We start from the raw sequence: 22,020 nt of genomic DNA on the forward strand, positions 1-22,020 counted from the left end.
GGCACTCTACCACTGACATACAGCCCCAGCCCCTTAAGTTCTATTTCAACTGATAAATCATAAATATAAATACTCATATTCATAATATGAATAAATGACTTATTCATATATGTGTATGCATTCTGTACTGATTGAATCAAGCTAATTAGCATATTTATTATCTCACATACTTATCAGTCCTGGTGTTTTCTACTTACTAAATACATGTAAGAAAGTATCTTCTGGTCAGAAAAAAAAATATCTTTGAATGAAAACATGTAGCTCAAAAGATAAATTTTATCAGTTCTTGATTAATATAACTTTCTGACCTAAAAATTCTAGTTTTGGAACTACACCAAACATGAAGCTATTCATTTAGCTTTAGCTTGTGATATGAAAACGAATTTTCCTGTTTCCCAGATAGGATTAGGGTAATATCACACAATTTCATATTTTAAATGTATTATTTTTTCTTTCTTTTTCTTTTCTTTTCTTTCTTTCTTTTTTTTTTTTTTTTTCATACAAGGGATTGAACTCAGTGGCACTCAGCCACTGACCCACATCCCCAACCCTATTTTGTATTTTATTTAGAGACAGGGTCTCACTGAGTTGCTTCGTGACTTTGTTGCTTTTGCTAAGGCTGGCTTTGAACTCATGATCCTCCTGCCTCAGCATCCTGAGCTGCTGGGATTATAGGCATGAGCCACCACACCCAGCTTAAATGTATTATTTTCTAAATGAATTCAGTATAAATAGGAACCCTTGATATTATTCATTCATTGAGTCAACAGAAGTGTAGAGTACCATTAAAGGAGCTAAATGCCTGAAATTAAAGACAGATAAAACAGAAATCACAATCTTCTTTATTTTGCAGATAGAATGACATCATCCACTCAAAGAACTCCTCTTTTATCTACCTTTGAACACTTTAAAGTCAGAAGCATAAACTAATACTAAAATCAGAACTAAGATGATATACTCTTCCCTGTATCCTATTTTTTTTTCTTTCTTTTTTTTTTTTTTCTTTTTTGGTGGTACTGGGGATTGAACATAGGGCCTTGTGCATGTGAGGCAAGCACTCTACCGACTGAGCTATATCCCCCACCCCTATATCTTATACTCTTACCACATGTCCTCTCAGAAGTCATTTTAATATATACACTAAAGTAAGAGTAGTTAATACATCTTAGAAATTACCTTAAAATATACATATATGTAGAAATAATAGAATCCAAATATTTCCAGAATTCTACCAATATTCATAAACACAAGGCACTTGGTGGGAAAATTATCAATCATTATTTATTATTCATGTACAATCATTTACCTTTTCCAACTTTGGAAGAATTCTTGAAAAGTGATTTTCTGTGCTACCTAATGTTTACACTACAAAATATTATAAATATTTTGATTTCTTATCTTCTTTACCCCTAAAACCTAATATTAAGCTGCAATCATCTAAAAAAGAATAGGGCCCAGGAAGACTCCACATAACAACAAATCTAGGATTTAATCCTTGGTATTTGTTGTCTCTGAAATATATTAAATGTCAATTAATTTAAAATGCTTTTAATGTTAGTCCAACACCTCACATAAGTGTAAAATCAGCAGCTGATTCAAAAAGGCACAAACGGAAAATGTGGAGCCTTCCTTGCAAAAAATGACTAATCTTGCGACAGCACCAAAGCCACATTCCTTTGAAAAGCACTTTATTAACATAATGTATCATGATAAATAAGGCTCTTGGTAGTAGAGAGACAAGGTGAGAAGGTAATGAGATGGCATGCCTCCTAAGATTCCTACCAGCTCTAAACTCTAAGATAGGACAGAAATTCTAGGCCTAGTTTGTCCCATTAATTTTGTGTTGTTCATTTTTATTCCATCATAATTGAACTACATGAACTTATAATCATGAATTCTCCTAAAATTTGCTACCTCCTTTCTCCAGCCTTCTGTAGCTACAGGTCTACACCTTATATTTAGGTTATCTTTTCCTATACTGAATGGACCCATTGCCACAATAAAGATAGTCACCCTCACGCTCTTAAATGATCACATAGCCCAGTTTTTATTGGCTCTGGCTATTATGATTTTAAATGTGTCACTGTCCTAAGTAGCTAAGAAAACCATTCCCAGCTTAGCAGTTTCATGGAACAACACAGTCAAGAGCATGGCATCACTGTCATGGTTCCAACAGTCTACCTACAATCACACTCCTTGTGCAAAATATGTAGCTATAGAAAGTTAAGAACCATAAACACACATACACGAAATGATGCACAACTACAAACTGCATCTCTCCACTGAACCAGGCTGTGTCTGTTCACCCTTCTGTCACCATCCCCAGCTCTGTGGCTGCTGAAAGATCCACAGCTTCTCCTGTTTCTTCTTCTTTTGTTTCAGCCCTTTCACTTACATTCTCATTCTCCATCTCTGTTTCCACCTTTTCTCCTGTCTCACCTGGAAAAGTAATCCAAAGAGATAATATGAAACACTCACTTAGCATTAACAACAAATTGCTTCCATAGTTTGTCTCCAATGGGGCAGTTTTTGCTCTTAGGTCTATGCAGAAAGTTGCTAAGAGCCACAGCCAGGTAATATGATGCATGGCATTTTTGGTTGAAAGGTGACGCCAGCTAGCCATTGAGATGATATGATTATGTTTAAATTCTGCATTCATATGGATATTGGACTCCTGCTGTCCCCCTCGGCCTGCTACAGGACTCCTAGAGAGTTCCCATTGGTTGGGGAAGTGCGGTAGGAGGGAATTCCGAAGGAGGGACTTCCTGTGGGGGTCCGGGAGAAGCCGTGTGGGTCGGTCGGCAATCGTCCCCGGAGCATACAGGGCATTGGCGGCAGTTTCAAAAATAAAGTTTGTTCCTGCTTGAGTGGCTCATGATTTTGTGCCCAGCCAGACTGCGGCAGAAAGTTTCTTTGGTGGTATCAAGAAAGGCAAGTGTGGCCAATGTCAAGTCCCTGAACATCTTGGTGTCTTGGCATTCTAAATAAAATCAGGATGCAAAATTACCCAAGAAATGGCAATAGAACATACTAGAATGTTTCATCTCTATATAAGTCAAAAGATGGTCCAGGGTTGGCCAAAAATCTGTCTTATTTGACTATTATGGTATTTAAAGAAAACATTCATTAAAGACATAGAGCTTGCTAGCATTTAAAAGTCTAGATATTGCAAATGTAACTCCCTAAAATCAGTTTGGGCAACATTGGCTCCCATTCCCAAGCAGCAGCTTCCTGAGGTCCTCTAAGACTCTCCATGGAATCCCACAGGCCCCATTTCACTCATTTTCAGCATGGTCACTAATCATTTGTTCACCTTAATTCTGGATCCTCTTACCATATAAAGAGCTTGATGAAAAGTGAGCTTGGACAAATTCAGAAATTTTGACATGTTGCCTTCAAGGGATGATTTTGATTTTTTTCCAAGCATGGTCTAAAAATATATGTTTTTACTTGCTTCTCCCTTCTGACTCATAGCACTTTTTTGCATTTTTAGAAAAACAACTGCCTCAATAGAGTATAGTAATTTGTTTACATTCTGCCTTCCCCCAATAAACTGAGGGCCCTTGAGGTCAAGGACTATCTCCTACTCATTCTGCATCCTGAGCACCTAGCATATGCTTAGGCACTCAAAAAATACTTAAGTTGGGTCAGAGTGGTGGCATACACCTATAATGCCAGCAACTCGGTAGGCTAAGGCAGGAGGATCACAAGTTTAAGACCAGCCTCAGCAACTTAGCAAGCCTGGGTCTCAAAATGACATAAAATATAAAAAGGATTGGGGATGTAGCTCAGTGGTAAAGTGCTCCTGGGTTCAATCCCCAATAGCAAAAAAAAAAAACCTGAGTTGGGCTGGGGGTATATTTCAGTGATAGGGCACTTGCTCAGCGTGTACAAGGTGCAAGATTTGTTCCCTAGCACCACAAAAACCTGAGTTAGTAAATTAAAGAATTAAGAAACAGATGGTCATAATTAATGTTTCACTTAATTATACAATACTATGAAGCTAATGTTATCAAAATGTAAATCATGCCTCAGAAAAAAATGTTACTTTTAGTTATAACTCCAACAAACAATATACTTCAAGAACAGCATAAATATCATTTTATGCTGATAAAGCAGATTAAAATTTTTTAAATACCACATACCAAAACATAATATATTTCTTTAGCCTTCTCATAAAGATAAAAAGATAGGGCTGGGGGAATAGCTTAGTGGTAGAATTTTTGCTTAGCATGTGCAAAGCCTTGGGTCAATCACCAGCACCAAAAACAAACAAACAAACAAACAAAAACAGTACAGAAATAGAATGACAATAATTTTCTAAGGATGTGCTTAACCGAGATGAAAATTGCATTCTAAAAGCTATATTCTTTGTGTGTTCTTTCATTAGAAGGTAAAATCCTCCGCTAATAATTTGTTCACCTTAATTCTGGATCCTCTTACCATATAGAGAACCTAATGAAAAGTGAACTTGGACAAATTCAGAAATTTTGACATGTTGCCTTCAAGGGATGATTTTTTTTTTTTTTTTTTTTTTTTTTTTTGGTACCAGGAATGGAACCCAGAGGCACTTAACCACTGAGCCACATCCTCAGCTCATTCATTTATTTTTTTATTATTTTATTTTGAAACAAGGTCACTCTAAGTTGCTCAGGGCCTTGCTAAATTGCTGAGGCTGGCTTTCAACAATCCTCCTGCCTCAGGCTCTCAAGCTGCTGGATTATCGGTGCACACCACAGTATCTGGCCAAGGGATGATTCTATTTAACCATCAGACTCTAAGTTAAAAATCTCGACACTGTAAATAAAGACTATGCTTTAGAAGAGATTTTCTGGAAAGCTGGATTGAGGCTGGATGGAATGCTTGTTTCCCAGGATGGAAGCCTTTTTGGTTAGGGTAATGAACTTCAGCCACCTGAAAGACTTCAGTGACTGTGTGTCAGGCTCCCTCTCCCCCAGTGCTGGTCTATGGAACTCATCTAAATCAACATTCTGAATCTCTAACAGCCTGACTTTACCTTCAGTGTGTTGGTCTGCTTGGTTAGTGTGAATTTTTCCAGCCATTTCCACATTTGCCGCTGTCTCTGGAATTCCTTCCGGTTGCTCCATGCTTCCAACTATTCTTTCAGGTTGAATCTGCTCCATGTTTTCAGGACCTTCAGAATTTGTGTGGAGTAAGTCGTTCATGACAGGAGTTTGCACAGACTGACTTCTGTACAATATTTCTGATGTTAAATTCTCTTTGGAAATGGTTTCTAGAAGCTGGGATTGCTCCTCGTTTCCCACTGTTTCTTGAAATTTCTGTTCTTCATTAGTTTCCACAAACTGACTTCCTTCCAACATTTCTGGAGATTTGTGCTCTTTGGGAATTGCTCCTAGAAATTGGGACTGTTCATCTTTTCCCGTTGCTTCTGGAGGCCGCAGCTCTCCATCTGTTTCCAGAGGCTGAATGTTCTCCATTGTTCCTGGAGGTTGCATCACCGCAACAGTTGGTGGATTCCCAGCATCTTCCCCTGTTCCAGAGGAGTGCCTCTCTCCTGCTGTCTCTGAAGATGGATCCTTGACTTCTGAAAGTTCAGTCTCAGCATTTACAGCCTGAACTTCTGTCATTGTTTCCACATCCTTCTTCTTTTCTTCTGCTCCTGGGGTATCATCTCTGCCACCTAAATGAGGTGCCTCAGATTCCTCGGGTCCCTGGAGAGGCTGAGTCTTCTCTGTAGGTCCTATCTGGTCTATGGCATCCTTTTCAGGGGCTACCTCCTTTGCCAGGGGTCGTTCACGGGATACAACACCATTAGCTGTAGGCACCACTGATGCCTTGGGCTTCTCCAGAGGGGGAAGGCTTTCCCTTTGTATGTTGCCATGAAATATGGATTCTTTTCCTGGTGTGCGGGGTGTGGGTTGGGCAACACAGGAATCACTTTCTTCTGTGGTAGATAAACACTCATTTGAAGTTACTTTTTGATCATTACATTGGGGGGGAAAAAGGAAAGGGAAAACACAAAATATTATTTTAGTTTTTTGTCTGGAAAAAGTGAACCGATATCAAGAAGTAGATTTAACACTTCATGACATATCATAGTCAAAGGCCTTTATGTCTTTACCCCAAACACCTCACCTCAAACTTCACCGAGTTTTCTATTTGTTCATTGTACACCTTCTCATGGTTCCTATCCCATATTCTAACTTAGCAAAGTCCACTTGTTTCACATGTTCTTTTCTCTGTCCTACCCTTTCTCCTCTTTAGGATTGGGAGGTTTCCCAGTGTGTGATCCTTGGGCTCTTGGGAAGGTCTCACTTTCCTTCTAACAAAGAATGGTCCCCAGTGAATGGAAAATGCTCTGTGATGGAGGAAATCTAGTAGGTGAAGGCAGTGGTGACTAGGAAGGGGAGTGACAAGGATTGCTTGACCTGAGTTTCCTATCATTTTAGGGGCACAGTGAGAAGGAAAAAAAAGGAAAGTTGGAAACATGCATTTTACTTCCTGTCTCTTCTGGCTCCTTCTGCATCTGTTGTGGCCTTGGGAAGATAGTTCCCAGGGTTCTCATGGGTGTCTCTCTCCCACCCATCTCAGAGTTGCATGAGAATCGGGTCTCATGAAACACTGGGAGCAAAAGTGCTCTCGACAGTTTACAATAAGCAAATTTGCAATATGTTCATACCCATTAACCCAGTAATCCTACTTCTAGAAGTTTATCCTAAAAGCTTAAAACTTAGAAAATGCTTCGAGGGGGAAAAAAATCTATCATTCAAGTGTTCTTTATAATAGCAAAAGCTGAAAAACATGGGCTGGGGTTGTGGCTCAGTGGCAGAGTGCTTGCCTAGCATGAGTGAGGCACTTGGGTTCGATCGTCAGCACCACATATAAATAAATTAAAAATAAAGGTACATCAACAACTAAAAAACATTTTAAAAAAGAAAGCTGAAAAACAACTTAAAAGTCTAACAAGTTGGGGGTACAGATAAATAGTATACTAAATGAAATACTATACCATGAATAGGTGATTATAAAGACCATAAGCTTAAATAAGAAAATAATTATGACATGTCTTAAAAATTGGCACTTGTAGTTGGGTTGGCCAAATGAAACAGTGCATATAAAGCATTTATTAGCCTGAAGTCTGCAGTTCATCTAAGAGCTCAGTAAGCGAGTTACCAGTTTTAAATATAGCATGATTACAGTGATCAAAAGGAAGGCAGTGAGGGAAGGGGAAAGAGAGGAAAAATAAATCACATATGGAGTGTGGAAAGACTGGGAAAAAAGAAACCAAATGTTAAAATGTGTCTCTAGGTGATATTTTCTTCTTCTCTTTTTCCCCCAAGAGGTTTTTTTTTTCTTTTTTCTTTTTACTACCACAATTATATAAACCTATACTTTAAAAAGTTATCTGCTGATCCAATGTTAACTCCTCTCCCATTTCCCTTTCTCTAGGGGCAAATATTTTAATTCTCTTAGCTGTTTTAGAGGGAGATATATATCTCCCTAATGAGCTTAAATTTTACCCTAAAAGCATGAAGAACAAGAATTATGAACAAGGGGCTGGGCTGTGGCTCAGCGGTAGCGCACAGGCATGTGTGAGGCACTGGGTTCAATTCTCAGCACCACATATAAATACATAAATAAAATAAAGGTCTATCAACAAATAAAAAAATATTTAAAAAAAAGAATTGTGAACAAGCAGGAAATAATACCAAGAATTAATAAATGGGATGGTATCAAATAAAAAAAGGTTTTTCAACTGCAAAGGAAATAAGAGCATGAAGTGAGAGCTTATGGAATGGGAGAAAATCTTTGTTAGTTACTCTTCTGACAGAATATACCAAAAAAACTCAAAAAACTTACCACAAGAAAATAATAATCTGGCTAGGGGTGTAGCTCAGTGGTAGCGCACTTGCCTAGCATGTGTGAGGCCCTGGGTTCAATTCTCAGTATCACATATAAATAAAGTATAATAAAAGTCCATCAACAACTAAAAAAACATTTTAAAAAAACAATAATAATAACCCAATCAGTAAATGAGCAAATGAACTAAACAGACACTTCTCAGAAGAAGAAATACAAGCCAGGCTCGATGGCAAACACCTGTAATCCCAGCAGCTCAGGAGACTGAGACAGGAGGATCATGAGTTCAAAACCAGCACAGAGCAAAAGTGAGATGCTAAGCAACTCAGTGAGACCCTGTCTCTGAATAAAATGCAAAATAGGGCTGGGGATGTGGTACAGTGGTTAAGTGCCCCTGAGTTCAGTCCCTGGTACCAAAAAAAAAAAAAAAAAAAGGAAGGAGAAGGAGAAATACAAATGGCTAACAAATATATGAAAAAATGTTCATCATCTTTAGCAATCAGGGAAATGCAAAGCAAAACTACACTGAGATTTCATTTTGTTCCAGGTAGAATGGCTGCTGTCAAGAATACAAATAACAATAGTTGCTGGAGAGGATGTAGGGAAAAGGAAACACTATGACACTGTTGGTGGGATTGTAAATTTGTACAAATACTGTGGAAATCAATATGGTGCTTCCTCAGAAGCCCAGTAATAGAACCACCATATGACCCAGCTATACCTCTCCTCAGTATTTATCCTAAAGAATTAAAGTCAGCCAACTACAGTGATACCTGCATACCCACGTTTATAGCAGCACAATTCACAATAGCCAAATTATAGAACCAGCCCAGGTATCTGTCAATGAATGAATAGATAAAGAAAATGTGGCATATATACACACTGGGGTTTTATTCACCACACAAAGAATGAAATTATGTTATTTGCAGGAAAATGAATGGAACTTGAGAACATTATGTTAAATAAAATAAGCCAGACTCAGAAAGTTAAGGATTGTATGTTTTCTCTCATATATGAAAGCTACAGAGAAGAAGGGGGGAAGGGGGGAGGAAATCTCATGAAATGAGAAGGGGGACCAGTAGAGTAGAAGAAAGGACCAGGGGGAGGGAGGAGGGGCAAGGAGGGGGGACATACTGGGGAATATAGTACATCAAATTGTGTTGTTTGCGTGTACAAATAACGTAACAATGAATCCCACTATTATGTACAATTATAACACACCAATAAAAATTAATTAAATAAAAAGAAAAGAAGATTACATTAAAATCCTTCAGTCTGATATTTATCTGAAAAAATACATTGTGAGTAGGGTTTTGTTAAGCAATTAAATCAATACAATACACATGCCCAGGATTGAGGTTTAGTTTAGTCACTGAAGATCACATGTGCTTAGCATGTGCAAATCCCCAGCACCAAATTTTACATACCACACACATAACTATATAGCTCAACATTTTACTCCCTAGACATTTTCCCATGAGAAAAGAAAACATGCATCTGTACAAAGACTTGTACACAAAAGTTTGTGCAGCTTAATTTGTAATAACCCAAAACTGGAAACAACCTAGATTTACATCAACAGATGAATAAAGAAACTGATTGAGGTATATCCACACAATGGAACACTACACAACAATAAAAAAGAAACCACCCATTGATAAGTGCAACAACATAAATGCTTTTCAAAATAATTATGCTGAGTAAAAGAAGATGGAAAGATTACATACTATATGATCCCATTTTATAAACTAGAAAGTGCCAACTTATCTAATAGTGACAGAAAGTAAAACAGTGTCTGGGGACTGGGATTTGGATGAGCCAGAATGGATTTCAAAGGAACATAAAGAAATGTTGGCAGTTAATGGGAACTTTCAATATTTGGATTGAAAATATTGATGCTTCCATGGGTACACACATAAGTTTTGGTACAAACTTACCAAAATGTGCTGTCACATCTCACAACTAAACACTCAAGGTCACTCCAGGTGAACTGGGTTGCATGAAATAATCACACAGAGACAGAGAAATACCTTTTTCTTTGGGTCCTGTGATGGCTCCTCCAATATTAGGGGTCCGTGGAAAGAGAGAGAGAGAGAGAGCACATGCTGAACCCTTTTATTGAGGAGAAGCCATTCAAATGAGGCAAGGTGTTAGGTTTCAGGTGGTGGAGTCTAGCTTCCTGATGTCTGCTGTCAGCAGATTGAGTGACATCTAGGGAGGCCATTCCCATCTCCTGAGCTGTGTGGGGATCATGGCAGAGCAAGCAAAAAGACCAGAGCCAGGCCCATCCAAGCAGAGGAGCAACGTTGGTTCAGCCCTCTCTGTGCACTCAGTGCCCAGAGTTCACACACACACAGCCCATGGCTGGATTTTGCCAGATCTCCACATTCTCATCCCTCCAGGCTAAGGGGTGCTCGGTTCCTATGTACTCCATAACTATGTGCAGTTCACTGTATATCAACTATACCTCCCCTGAATTGCTTATTTTTAATATAAAGATAAATAAAATGAAAAAAAGAATCCTGAGTAGGGGAGAGAATTGATCTGATTTGGATTTTTAAAACCTCCCTCTTTGGGGGCTGGATTATAGCTCAGGGTACAGAGTATGCTTAGCAAGCTAGGGGCTCAATCCCTAGCACCAAAAAGACATGCATCCATCCACACATACTCCTGAAGAATGAATCAGAGATGGGCAGCACAAATATCAAGGTTACCAGTAACTTCTGAGAGAAAATAGTTATGAGAGGTAAAAATGACTGAACATAATGACTGATCCAGGGGGTGAGGGAAAGGAGGAAGAAGGAGGATCTTGAGTAACACTGGCCCAAAGCTTGGCTGCTGGAAACAGAAGACAAGGATGAAAGAACCTGGGCTGGAGAGAGGCATGGCTTGTCTCGGGGCATGGTGTGTCAGGGATGGGCTGTAGATTGTGCATCCTAGCAGCAAACTCTAGGGGACAACTTGACATATGGGCCTGTCCAGAAATATATGTAACAGCCTGGAGCTGAGCTCTCTATCTTACTAACACATTTGCTATGTGTCTGGAGAAGGGCAGTTTTTGCATAGAGGCAAAATGAAGAGGAAAGTCTTGAGGTGGAGGAGGAAGGGAAAGAGGAGAGAGAGAGAAACAGCATTTGTATCTCTATCCTTCTTTGAGTCTGGTTGAGAATCCTACAGAGAGAGCTAGAGGTGAAGAAGCAGAACTCAGGGACAATTATATGAGATGCAGGGCATCCGCTGTCAGTTTTGAGGGTCCATATGACAGAACTGGGGAGAGGGCTGTCCTTGACCTCCCCCTCCTGTCTCATCATGATGGAAGCCTTCAGATTAACAGCAAGTAAAGCAGCTTAATAAAAGAAATCTCTCAGGCCTATAAAGAATCCCATAAGACAAGCCAACTCATTTAGATACCAAACAAAGAATGTTCTGGTAATAATTGCCTTAGGGAATTAACAAGGAAATGTATTAAAGTACTAATCACAGATGTCTGCCAAATTACATTTTCTTATAAAATAGTGATGACAGTGATTAGCTCAGTCAGTAAAATGAGATGAAGCATTTACATCCACCTGTGCCAGATGTGGGTGCATTCCAAAGGCAGCATTCTCCCAGAACACAAAAATTTATACCTTCAAAAATACATGACGCTGTCTAAGTCCAGTCCCACCCCAGAAAGAAAACTTGGTAAGAATTTATTTCACCCCAGATGGGACACAAGTGTCCAAGTGATCTGTCAATTTTTGCCCTAGCTAGAACACTTGTTCCCATGATCACAGTGTCAGCTTGCTTTGTGTGTACTTCTCCCAATCTTATCACACATTGGAATTAGGCAAATGTCCTAACATATAATTTTATGGAATACAACCTGAAAAAAATCATCCAAGCCGGGAACATTACATTACAAAAGGATGTCATCATCTTTAATATTTTTCAAAGGTAGTTTTTCAAGAGGATAAAGGATTCTTAAAATGATCACACACACAAAAAGAAATGGCCAGAACTGTAGTAACATGTTCATTTTGTCGTTTATTTCAATCAACAGTGCTCTAAATACATTTAAAATTTTTTTAGTTGTAGGTGAACACAATAACTTTATTTTATTTTTATGTGGTGCTGAGGATCAAACCCAGGGCCTCAGATGTGCACAGGTGAGAGCTATACCACGAGAGCTACCTTGAAAAATACATATGCTACAACTGCAGCCCCTAGCTCTAAATACTTTTTGATATGACTATTTGTAAGGTATTACTTCCTAACAAATTGCTCAAAAATTCTTTTTCCTAGGAGATAGAAGAAAACAATTTGCTCTAAAAGGAAAGACAGAGATCTTATGACCTTGAAAATGATACCTATAATGTACATAGTGGGTTTGAACTCTGGTTTCTCTGCCTGACTCCAGTAAGCCTTATTAAGCTTCCCTGTGCCTCAGCTCACCTCCTATAAAGCAGGACTAGTGTCAGCACCTGACCAGGGAGCTGTGGTAAGGGCTGCATGCGTTAATACTTGGAAGGTGCCCGCACAGGGACTCACAACCACTGGGTGCCAGTCGATAGCATTGGTCTCTCAATGACCTAGCAAGGATGAAATTATAATGGGCAAACACAGAAGAAAAGTGATTTCATCATTTTAATATGGGTACCTTCTCATGAACTACTCCAAAGGAAAAACGTTTAGAGGAAATACATGAAAAGATTGGAAAATAAATGATGTTTTCAAACTCTCTCTCAGAGAACACAGCGATAAAGTCTATAATTACCCTAAAACTTCCTTTCTGGCTTCAGGTTTCATACCTTTTGAATTGTATTTACCCTCACCCTGTTGAAAGAAGTATAGTATTTCTTTTTCTTTCTTTCTTTATCTCTCTCCCTTCCCTTCAGTTCTAATCTCTCTGGGCCTCAATTTCCTTATCTGTAAAATGGTGATGTTATTTGCTTTGGGGGATTGTTAGGAAAATTAACAAAGGTGCTAATGAGTGTCTAACATGAGAAGACAGTCAGTAAATGGGGATGTGGCACAACACAGCTCATGTCACAGAGGCACCCTGCTGCAGGGCAGAGGGGTTGGTGTGCCTGCAAGGTTGTGTGTGGTGGCAATGACTGGGGAGGGCTTCTTCCAATTTTACAAGGGTCCCTTGAGAACTAGAAGAGGCCTGTTAATAAATTATAGCTAAAAATCAACAAAAAGAATGAACAACTGCAACATTAAAGGGCTTGGATAAACAGTCCCCTAAACACAATGCATTGTATTATTATGCTAAGTGTTAAAATGTGATTGATAGATAATGGAACAGTATTTGTAATGTCAGCAATGATTTAACCAGACTTCACTGGCATTAGGAAAAGCCACTGATAGCTTTTATGTAAATAAACGTTCTATTCTATTTGCTGGGTTTGATTTCATTTACTCATCAAGTACCTATCAAGTGCCTACGATAGGCCAACTCTAGGCTGGGCACAGGGGTTACTGCAGGTAACAAGGAAGATCTGGTCTCTGCTATCCTATAACTTACCTGTCTGCAGGGAAACTCAAACCATTGCTACTTCCTCATTAAGTACAGTACTTGTACATTAGCTCTCCTTTTTTGGTACCAGGGATTAAACTAAGGGACATCAGTCACTGAGCCTATTTTGTATTTTATTTGAGATAGAGTCTCACTGAGTTGCTTAGCGCCTCACTTTTGCTGAGGCTGGCTTTGAATTTGCAATCCTCCTGCTTCAGCCTCCCAAGCCACTGGGATTACAGGCATGTGCCACCGCGCTCAGCTGTATATTACCTCTGACCAACACATCCCCACGCACCCTGTCCACAGGTTTTTATGAATCCCCAACATATCTTCTCAAGGTAGAAGAAGATAACGCATTGTTTCTTCTGGTATCCTTACTTGGAAAACCATAAGATACATTTTTGTTCATAAATAGACGACAGTCTATGCCTAGTATGTGTTACTACATAATAAATATTTTGGACACATGCATTGTTTCCACATCCAAAGTTGTTTAAAGATGTGTCTGTTTTCTGAACCCTACAATTCATCAAATCATACACCACCCTGGGCCTAATCCTTTGGTGCACATTTTCTTTCTTCATTCTGTTGAAAATTGATCCATGCACAAATTTGTTGTGACAGCTGAACTAACAGAACCCTGGTCATAAGCACCGTTGTGATCGACACACAAAGAAACTAAATACTAGGCAACATTACAGAAGGGATTAGAACTAAAGCTAACATACCTGAAATTCACATTACAGAGGAAGCTTTTCAACTCAGTCCATTGCCTATCAGAAATGAAAAGCTCTTCCCAACAAGGAGAAAAACTTGAGGCCAATATTTCCTAAGACTATGATACTGGACATCGAAAAGACCTCACTGTGCTGTCTACTAGGTTTTCTAGAGTCATTGAGGAAGGGGGATCCTGGTCCCTGCTACTGTTATTTCTCCTAATTTTTGAGCTTTGGAACCCAGGGTTGTAGCATGAGCTATTCCCAAAGAGGAATCCACTCATCCTCCTCCTTATTTTCTTACTTTGCTTTCTCAGTTCAATTCTATCATTTTCCATCCATCCAATAAACATGGACCCCTAACAATGCTATTCTGGATAGTTCTGCCTCTTCCCTACATTACGGTGTGTTTTAAGAACTGTCCTGTGTACCATGATACAAATGTGCATTTCACTAGCTGGGAGATATGAACAGGGAGGAGAGGCCAACTTAAGCAACATTTCATGTAATTAAAGTATAAAATTATTAGCCAAAAAATCCTATAGAGGGTAAATGAAAATCAGACAGACTTCTTTTTTAATAGAACTACCTGATTTTGCATATCTAAACTTCCTTTTCATCATCACAAAGTATATGAGATGCAGTTTGAAGGCAAACCTAATGTTGATATTTAACTAGGGAGAAACAAGAGTATGTAGTTGGAAAGGTACTTTTGGAAACTTGATGAGCTCACACAGAGATATGGAGCTCCTGCCTCTAAGAGAGACTGACATGTGGGAGCACCAGAGCTTGTCATCAAACCATGACAAAGATTTGCCTCCTTCAGATTTACTTTTCCCATTATATTTGTTTTAGACTCCTATAAGAGAAACTCTCATTTTAAAGATGCTGTAATATAAATCATCACTTTTGAAATGATTGATAGCATTTGCCACTGGAAAAAAATGGATAGTCATTACTAGCAGAGGGAAATCTTAACATTTGAGTAGAAATCTAGACTGTAAAACCAAGGTTACCTCACTGAACAAGGAAATAAGAGAACACCAGGCCTCTGACATGTACACATTAGACACTTGCCCACGAGGTGTCTCTAGAACAGTTGGTATGTACTGAGACACCATACAAGAGTTGGACATGGGTTATCTCCTCCAATCCTCCAGACAACTCCACAGAGGAGATCTATTGTTATACCATCATACAGTGTAGCAAATTTATGGCATCTTTATCTGGGAGGGGCAAATAGCTCCGAGATGGCACAGTTCAGATTTAAGTCCAAGGAAGTTTCATTTCACCTTGAAGATTCAGGTGATTTTAAAGGCCAACTGTGGTCCCAGAACTTGCACCATCAGCATGACCTTGGAATATTTGTTAATGCAGAATCTCAAGCCCTACCCCAGAGGCACAGAACCCGAATCTGTATGCTAACAAGATCCCTACCCAAACAAGATGATTAGGTTATCTGTGGGGTCACAGGGCAGGCAAAGGGAGCTAGTTAAAGACTGAAGTGGCTGATGAGCACACAGAATTGTTGGGTATTGCACGCCTGCCAACATCTGCTGTGGGCCGCATCCTCATGGTAGCATGTCACTGTCAGCATGAGAGACAACATGTGGATATTGATGTAGCAATGAATCAAGAGACTGAATCAATCCAAGTGAGCTCCATACTGGGAGGGAGATGGCCCTAAACTTTCTCACCTTGTCCTAGTGAGAAAGCAGCCATGATAAGATGTAAAAGTATAGACAAGTCTAAGTTCCAAAAAAAAAAAAAATTAATTACAAAAACAGGTGGTAGGCTGGAATTGGCTAGCAGGCAGTTTGCCAATCCCGGGTGGCAATATTTATCCTAGATACTGTGTGTGTACTTGTGTGTATATATTATATGTCTGTTATATATATATATATATATATATATATATATATATATATATATATATATAATCTCAACTTGTTTACTCCTCAGAACAACTTTATGAAATAGGTAATATGGTTGATCTTATTTACAGATGTGATCACCAAAGCATAGACAGGTGAAGTGATTGGCTCAAAGTCACAAAACTAATAAATAATCCTGAAGAAACACTTGAATCCAGACAGTCTTACTACAAACCCACATTCCCCTACCACCACCCAGTGCTGCGGACCGAACCCAGAACCTTGCCCAAGATAGGCACGCCCTCTACCATTAAGCTAGATCCCCAGTCCGAAATCCAGTTCTTAGTCTGTACTCTATGTTGTCTCTCAGTGTGTTGAATTCACACACACAAATGCAAGGTGTACAGGTCCCTAGAGCCTCTCATAACCATCTAGTCTACAGACACTACACCAAGGCAAGCAAAAGAAAAGAAAATTAGCCAAATGACACTCTGGAGTTTTTGCCAGTTTTAGGAAAATGAAAAAGGCCAAAAATAGGTGCACATACACACACACACACACACACACACACACAAAATCAGCTTATAGAAAACAAGGAACTTGTCCTTTCTCATTAGCAATGACAGTGAGGGGGGAAATGAGCCAAGAGAATGGTGTGGGGAGGACTTTGCAACAGATCCCTGCTGGAATGGTTGAAGGCAGGTGCTGTCTCTCAGAAAGATAAACAACAAGTAAAAACGATAGACATTTGGAAAGCCCGTCCCAGTGCCTCCCAGTCTCTTTTGTGTCCTGGCACATGTGGAATACGATATTCATGAAGCACACTGAGACAAGTAGAAGAAGCTGTTCCCAGAAGACTCAGGCTGTCAAGACCCTGCCCAGCTGCCCTGAAATCTGGAGAAACCCCAACATGTAACCCATTCTCACAAGCTGGGAAACCATGACACACACAACACAGGCAGAGCTAGGAATGCACACCAGTGTCACCTAGCTTATTTCACCCACCTTCGTAACACTTATTTCCCAGAGGTTTTAGCTATACAAACAATGTGGAGTTAACTTTTTATTCCTTATCTTTATCCTTGGAGAACAAAGCTTGGACATCCTTGGATATATACAAAAGAATGTCTAGAGCTTGAAGGCAGTTCCCCAGGAAGGTTTCAAGGGATGTGAGCAACAGCAAAGTCCTGAAATGGGGACTGAAGCTTCTGAGGTCATCGTGGCCCTGTAAGACACTAACACTCACTGGAGAACCTATATTCTGCTTTAAAAAAAAATAATAACCCAGTACAACCCCGAAACATCCACACCAGGACTCCAAGTAGAGCCAAGACAGATACTTTGTGTCCATTTTAGCAAAACTTTAAGTCACCCAAAGAGTGTTGGGGTATCTTTTCAAACTTAATATTGTAAAATATTAACAAAAGTGAAATTACACAGCAGTTGGGCTGTGTGGCAGTCTTAGACAAGCACGATTTTAACACTACACAATCAAGCATTGTTTGCTGTGTTTACCTTTCCTGCATGACTAGGAGACTGTTCCCAACCCAGCACTATTCCCAAGACCAACTTGGCCAGTGCTACCTTTCATCTTCTGCTATCTGTTGGGTCTTGAGTCCTCTGCTTCTCTAAGTAGTCCTCTCATCTGCCCTCTCATCTCAAATCCCCAATTCTGTCAATCCATCTATTCACCCATCTACCCATTCAATAGTTAACTATTGACTGCATTTTTCTTATATGTAAGATATAAGACCATATAAGTTTCGGGCAGAATCAGGTCTAGATCCCAGATGGAAGCAGAGGTTGTGAAAAACAGCAAGGGCTTTGAACTCACACTCACAGGGCTTAAGCCCCAGCTCCATCACTTGCTACCTCTGAGATCCTGGGCAAGTTACTTATGCTTACTAAGCTTTAATATTCTGCTTGAATTTGGTGCTATTAACATATGCTCACCAGGCGCAGTGGTACCTATAATCCCAATTTTGAGGGAAGCTGAGGCAGGAGGATCACACTGCCTCAGCAACTTAGTGAGGCACTAAGCAACTCAGTGAGACCCTGTCTCTAAATAAAATACAAAATAGGGCTGGGAATGTGGCTCAGTGGTCAAGTGCCCCTAAGTTCAATCCCTGGTACCACTGTGCCCTCTCCCCCCAAAAAACCACATTTGCTTTATAAGAGTTCTGTGGGCATTGAAATCAATAAGATAACCTCTACCTAATCTCTTGACTTCTGCTCCATACTCCTATTTTGATGTGGCTGCATAAACCTCTGAAAGGTTTGCCTTTAAAAACAAACAAACAAACAAACCCCGACATTTATTTTGTAGGTGTAGATGGACACAACACAATGCCTTTATTTTTATGTGGTGCTGAGGATCGAACCCAGGTCCCGCCTGTGCTAGGCAAGCACTCTACCGCTGAGTCACAATCCCAGCCCCAAGGTTTGTCTTTTCTTTCTTCCTTTTTTGTGGTACTAGGGATTAAACCCAGGAGTGCTCCATCACTAAGCTATATCCCCAGCCCTTTTTTTTTTTTTTTTTGAGACAGGGTCTTGCTAAGTTGCCAAGACTGGCCTCCAATTTCTGATCCTCCTGCCTCAGTTTCCACAGTAGCTGGAATTATAGGTATGCTACACTATGCTTGGCTGAAAGTTTTCGATTTTTTGAAAAAGATTTATTTTATTGTTGATGAAGGTATAAACTGGCACAACTCTTACAGAAGGCATTTTGGCTGTTTCTATCAAAATTGTTGATGTCTAGTAATACTACTCTGACCTAGTAATGCTTTTCTGGGAAATCTCCCTGGAGATATAATTGTACACATTCAAAATGATGTATTCACAAAGGAACTCACTGTAACATTGTTGTAACAGGAAAAGACTGGAAACAAATCCAAAGTCCCTCAGTAGGGGACTGGTTAAACAAATCGCACAACAGATTATTTTTGTAGGTGTAGGAAAGGAGAAATAAGTTCTTAATATATAAATGTGAAAATGTCTTCATCTTTTTTTAATATTTATTTTTTAGGTGTAGATGGACACAACACAATGCTTTTATTTTTATGTGGTGCTGAGGATCGAACCCGAGCCACACGCATGCCAGGCGAGCGTGCTACCGCTTGAGCCACATCCCCAGCCCTATATTCTGTTTTTATTTACTGAATGCCATAGCCAGGCCTCCCACAAAGACATACCAAGCACTTAAGACTTGTTCTGGAGACTTATAGTATTTGAAAAATCCCATTTATGTATTCCCGTATACAAGAAAAGCCTATACAAATTGATTTTAATATTAATGATGTTTGTTCTTCAACTATAAAGGGAAAATGTTTGGTTAGGACTGAAATGTCTCCATGTGAAGATATGGTTTGAAGCTGGAAGGTGTGCCCGAGGTACAAAGAACAATTCAACTAACTGTGAAATTCAAGCCTCCTGTGAGTGCCTAGGCAGCAGAGACCCAAGCATCTAGTGAAAGTTCAGGTTAAAACAAAGAAACGAGTACAGCTGTCAGTGGAAATGTACACATTAACCTAGCAATGAATTTGCCAATAATTACCATCTATTTACTCTATCTACGTTGGTGCTTAAAATGTAAAGTCCTACCAGAAAGGGAGGGCATTTATATTAGGAAACAATGGAGCATTATTAATGTTATCAGGGGCTAGTGAAGTGAAGAAGGGATCCGAGGCAAAAGTCTATAGACATTAAAGTCTGTGGAGTCAATATAACCTTTGTGTTCAGATTCAATCTAATTTTCCTTTTGGAAAGAAATTCCTCTTTCTTCAGACTTTCTAGCACTTAGTCAAAATCTAAGTGCCCAGGCACGCTTCTTCACTCTGAGTAGCATTAGATAATTCTTTACAACCAGAGGCCAATCTCCACCTCTGTTCCCCCCCACCCCAACATACCTGGGCTTTAGAGTTAAGAAATTGGGGGGAGGAGGAGGGGCTCAGTGTCTGGTAAGTCAAAGCAAACTTCCACATGTCATTAGAATAAATTCTTCCTATGTTACCTAAGGGCTACCTAACAAGTAGCTGCTGACTTAAATTGGAGCCTAGAAAATAAGTACCTTTTGATTTTAATATCACAAGATTTTAGAGATAGAAGAGATCCAAGAGAGAACCTAAACTATTAACGATTCTATTGCATCATGTACAACACTTTTAAGCTAGAAATTTCTTATAGAAAATTCAGTAAGGCAGACATATCAACTAAAATCCAGTATATAGGATAGTTCATGTATTTTAGTTAACCCATAGAGTTTTAAGGTTGCTAGTGTAAATTTTTAAAAATCTCTTATGGAATGAAGAGTATCTGTCTTTCATGAAGGCACTGGAAGTTTCTTTACATCTATATATACATTCTGCTTGAAATATCACTAAAGTTCAATGTCCCCCAACTATTCCTAGTTTAAATTTGGAAGCAAATGTAAACCTCATATTTTACCAACTCTTATTTAAGAATTTTAATGTTTTTATTGTTATAATATATATTATATTTATCTTATGTCATTTTGTATTTTATTTATATATAATATAGAAATATGTGTTTAAATATTATGTATCTTATTTGCATAACACCTAAATAGTAAATATCTTATTTAGGGATTAGAATAAATACTCTTTATTATATTTCTTTTAGAATTTCCATGGTGGGTGACCATATATATATACCTTAATGGGGACCCAGAATGATATGAGGGAAAACCAGATTTAAATCTAGCTAACACAAACTGGTTCAAAGCTCAGATCTGACTCTTAGGAGCCCTGTGACTTGTGATAAATTATTTATTCCTTACCTATAAAATTGAAATAATCATAATACTTGGCCATAGAACTGATATAAGGATTAAATGAACTAATTCATTCAGCAAATAATTACTGAGGATCTATTATGTGGCTAGCATTGCTAGGCACTGGTGGTACAGTGAATAAATGCTAAAACTCTCACGGGGAAGTCCCCATGATCATTTCTCATGTGTTTAAGGGAATGTAGTAACCTCCGTAGGGATTTGACACTAGTACCTCGCAATCACATCAACTGACAGGATAAGCCTGCACCGGGCCATTAGCCCTGGGAGTGACACTGCATGCACAGCGGAGCGCCCCCAAACCGTTGAGCCCTGGGTCGCAGTCGCTGGTTCAGATTTTGGGGTGTTGGAGGAGAAGGCGCAGCGCTTGACTTAGGTACTCGCTCTCACCCTCCAGGACCGAGCTCGCCCCCTGCTGGGTGGGCTGTGCTCAGGTGCATCTTTTGGAACTCCAGGGGAGAAAGCCTACGCGAATCCGCGACCCAGGTTGGGGTGTGGCCGGGGGCCCCAGCTCACCGCTGCTGAACTTGCTGTTGTCTCCCGCCTTGTTGAGGGCGCTGCTGGAGCAGCCCATCGCGGCTAGCGTAACCACCTGTCCCAGCCCTGTGCGGGCGTCGCTCCTGGAACCTAGATCCCGTTCTCAAACGCAACAGAAGCAGCAGAAGTTCCACCAACTCCGTAGCCCACAGGCTCAGAGCGCAGGCGCACGGCCAGGCGCTGGGTAAGGGGTGCGCACCGGAAGGGGCAAGAGAGCTGGGCACAGGTGAAAGGAGCCCAGGGAGTTCAGAGCGCCAGAGATCTGGAGCGCAAGGAAGCAGAAGACAGTAGGGATACGTAGAATTGAGGGTCCAGGTGAGGGACAGGTGGAGGGTGTGATATAGACAGAAAGAAAAAGCCCCCCGAAGCAGGATAGGGATGCTGACTGGGGGCTAGGGCGAATCGCTGGGAGGGATCGTCTGAATCATCCCTAAATAGCCAGGGAGGGGAGGAGGCGGCCGTGGTCAGCCGCTATTGATTGGTAGATTCAGTGTGCGATGGCGGTGTTATTCTTACATAACTCCAGGACAGTTACCACAAGGAAGTTTAACACCAGACTATTTAATCTCCCCTCTGATTTCAGCTTGTGTTAATTGTCCCATCCCAGGACTACACTTACCATCCTGCCTCTCTTTAGTTTGGTTTAATCTGAAGTAGTTCCCCCAGTATTGCTTTGACTTTCAGGACTATGACTTTTTTTTTTTTTTTAATAGGACAGGCCATTTATTGTAGAATATTCTT

At 39.9% G+C, this 22,020-nt stretch overlaps 1 protein-coding gene across 1 annotated transcript; it reads right to left on the bottom strand.

Annotated features, from left to right (window-relative positions):
* Positions 1-2,302: 2,302 nt before the first annotated feature.
* On the bottom strand, positions 2,303-21,316 carry Erich5 (glutamate rich 5). Its single transcript, XM_026384491.2, has 3 exons — positions 21,259-21,316; positions 5,018-5,956; positions 2,303-2,439 (listed from the first exon to the last, which is right to left on the bottom strand). The coding sequence occupies exons 1-3, from the start codon at positions 21,314-21,316 to the stop codon at positions 2,303-2,305; spliced, it is 1,134 nt and encodes a 377-aa protein (XP_026240276.2).
* Between the last annotated feature and the right edge of the window lie 704 nt (positions 21,317-22,020).

Source organism: Urocitellus parryii, chromosome 7 (genome assembly GCF_045843805.1).
Source record: "Urocitellus parryii isolate mUroPar1 chromosome 7, mUroPar1.hap1, whole genome shotgun sequence".
Classification (NCBI taxonomy): domain Eukaryota; kingdom Metazoa; phylum Chordata; class Mammalia; order Rodentia; family Sciuridae; genus Urocitellus; species Urocitellus parryii.

What these genes read in the sequence shown, in the direction of transcription:
- Erich5 (XM_026384491.2), bottom strand. Translation starts at nt 21,316, where the DNA reads ATGGGCTGCTCCAGCAGCGCCCTCAACAAGGCGGGAGACAACAGCAAG. An exon ending in CAACAGCAAGTTCAGCAGCG is followed by an intron (nt 5,957 to 21,258) that starts GTGAGCTGGGGC and finishes ATGATCAAAAAG; the next exon opens with TAACTTCAAATGAGTGTTTA. An exon ending in AGCAGACCAACACACTGAAG is followed by an intron (nt 2,440 to 5,017) that starts GTAAAGTCAGGC and finishes TTACTTTTCCAG; the next exon opens with GTGAGACAGGAGAAAAGGTG.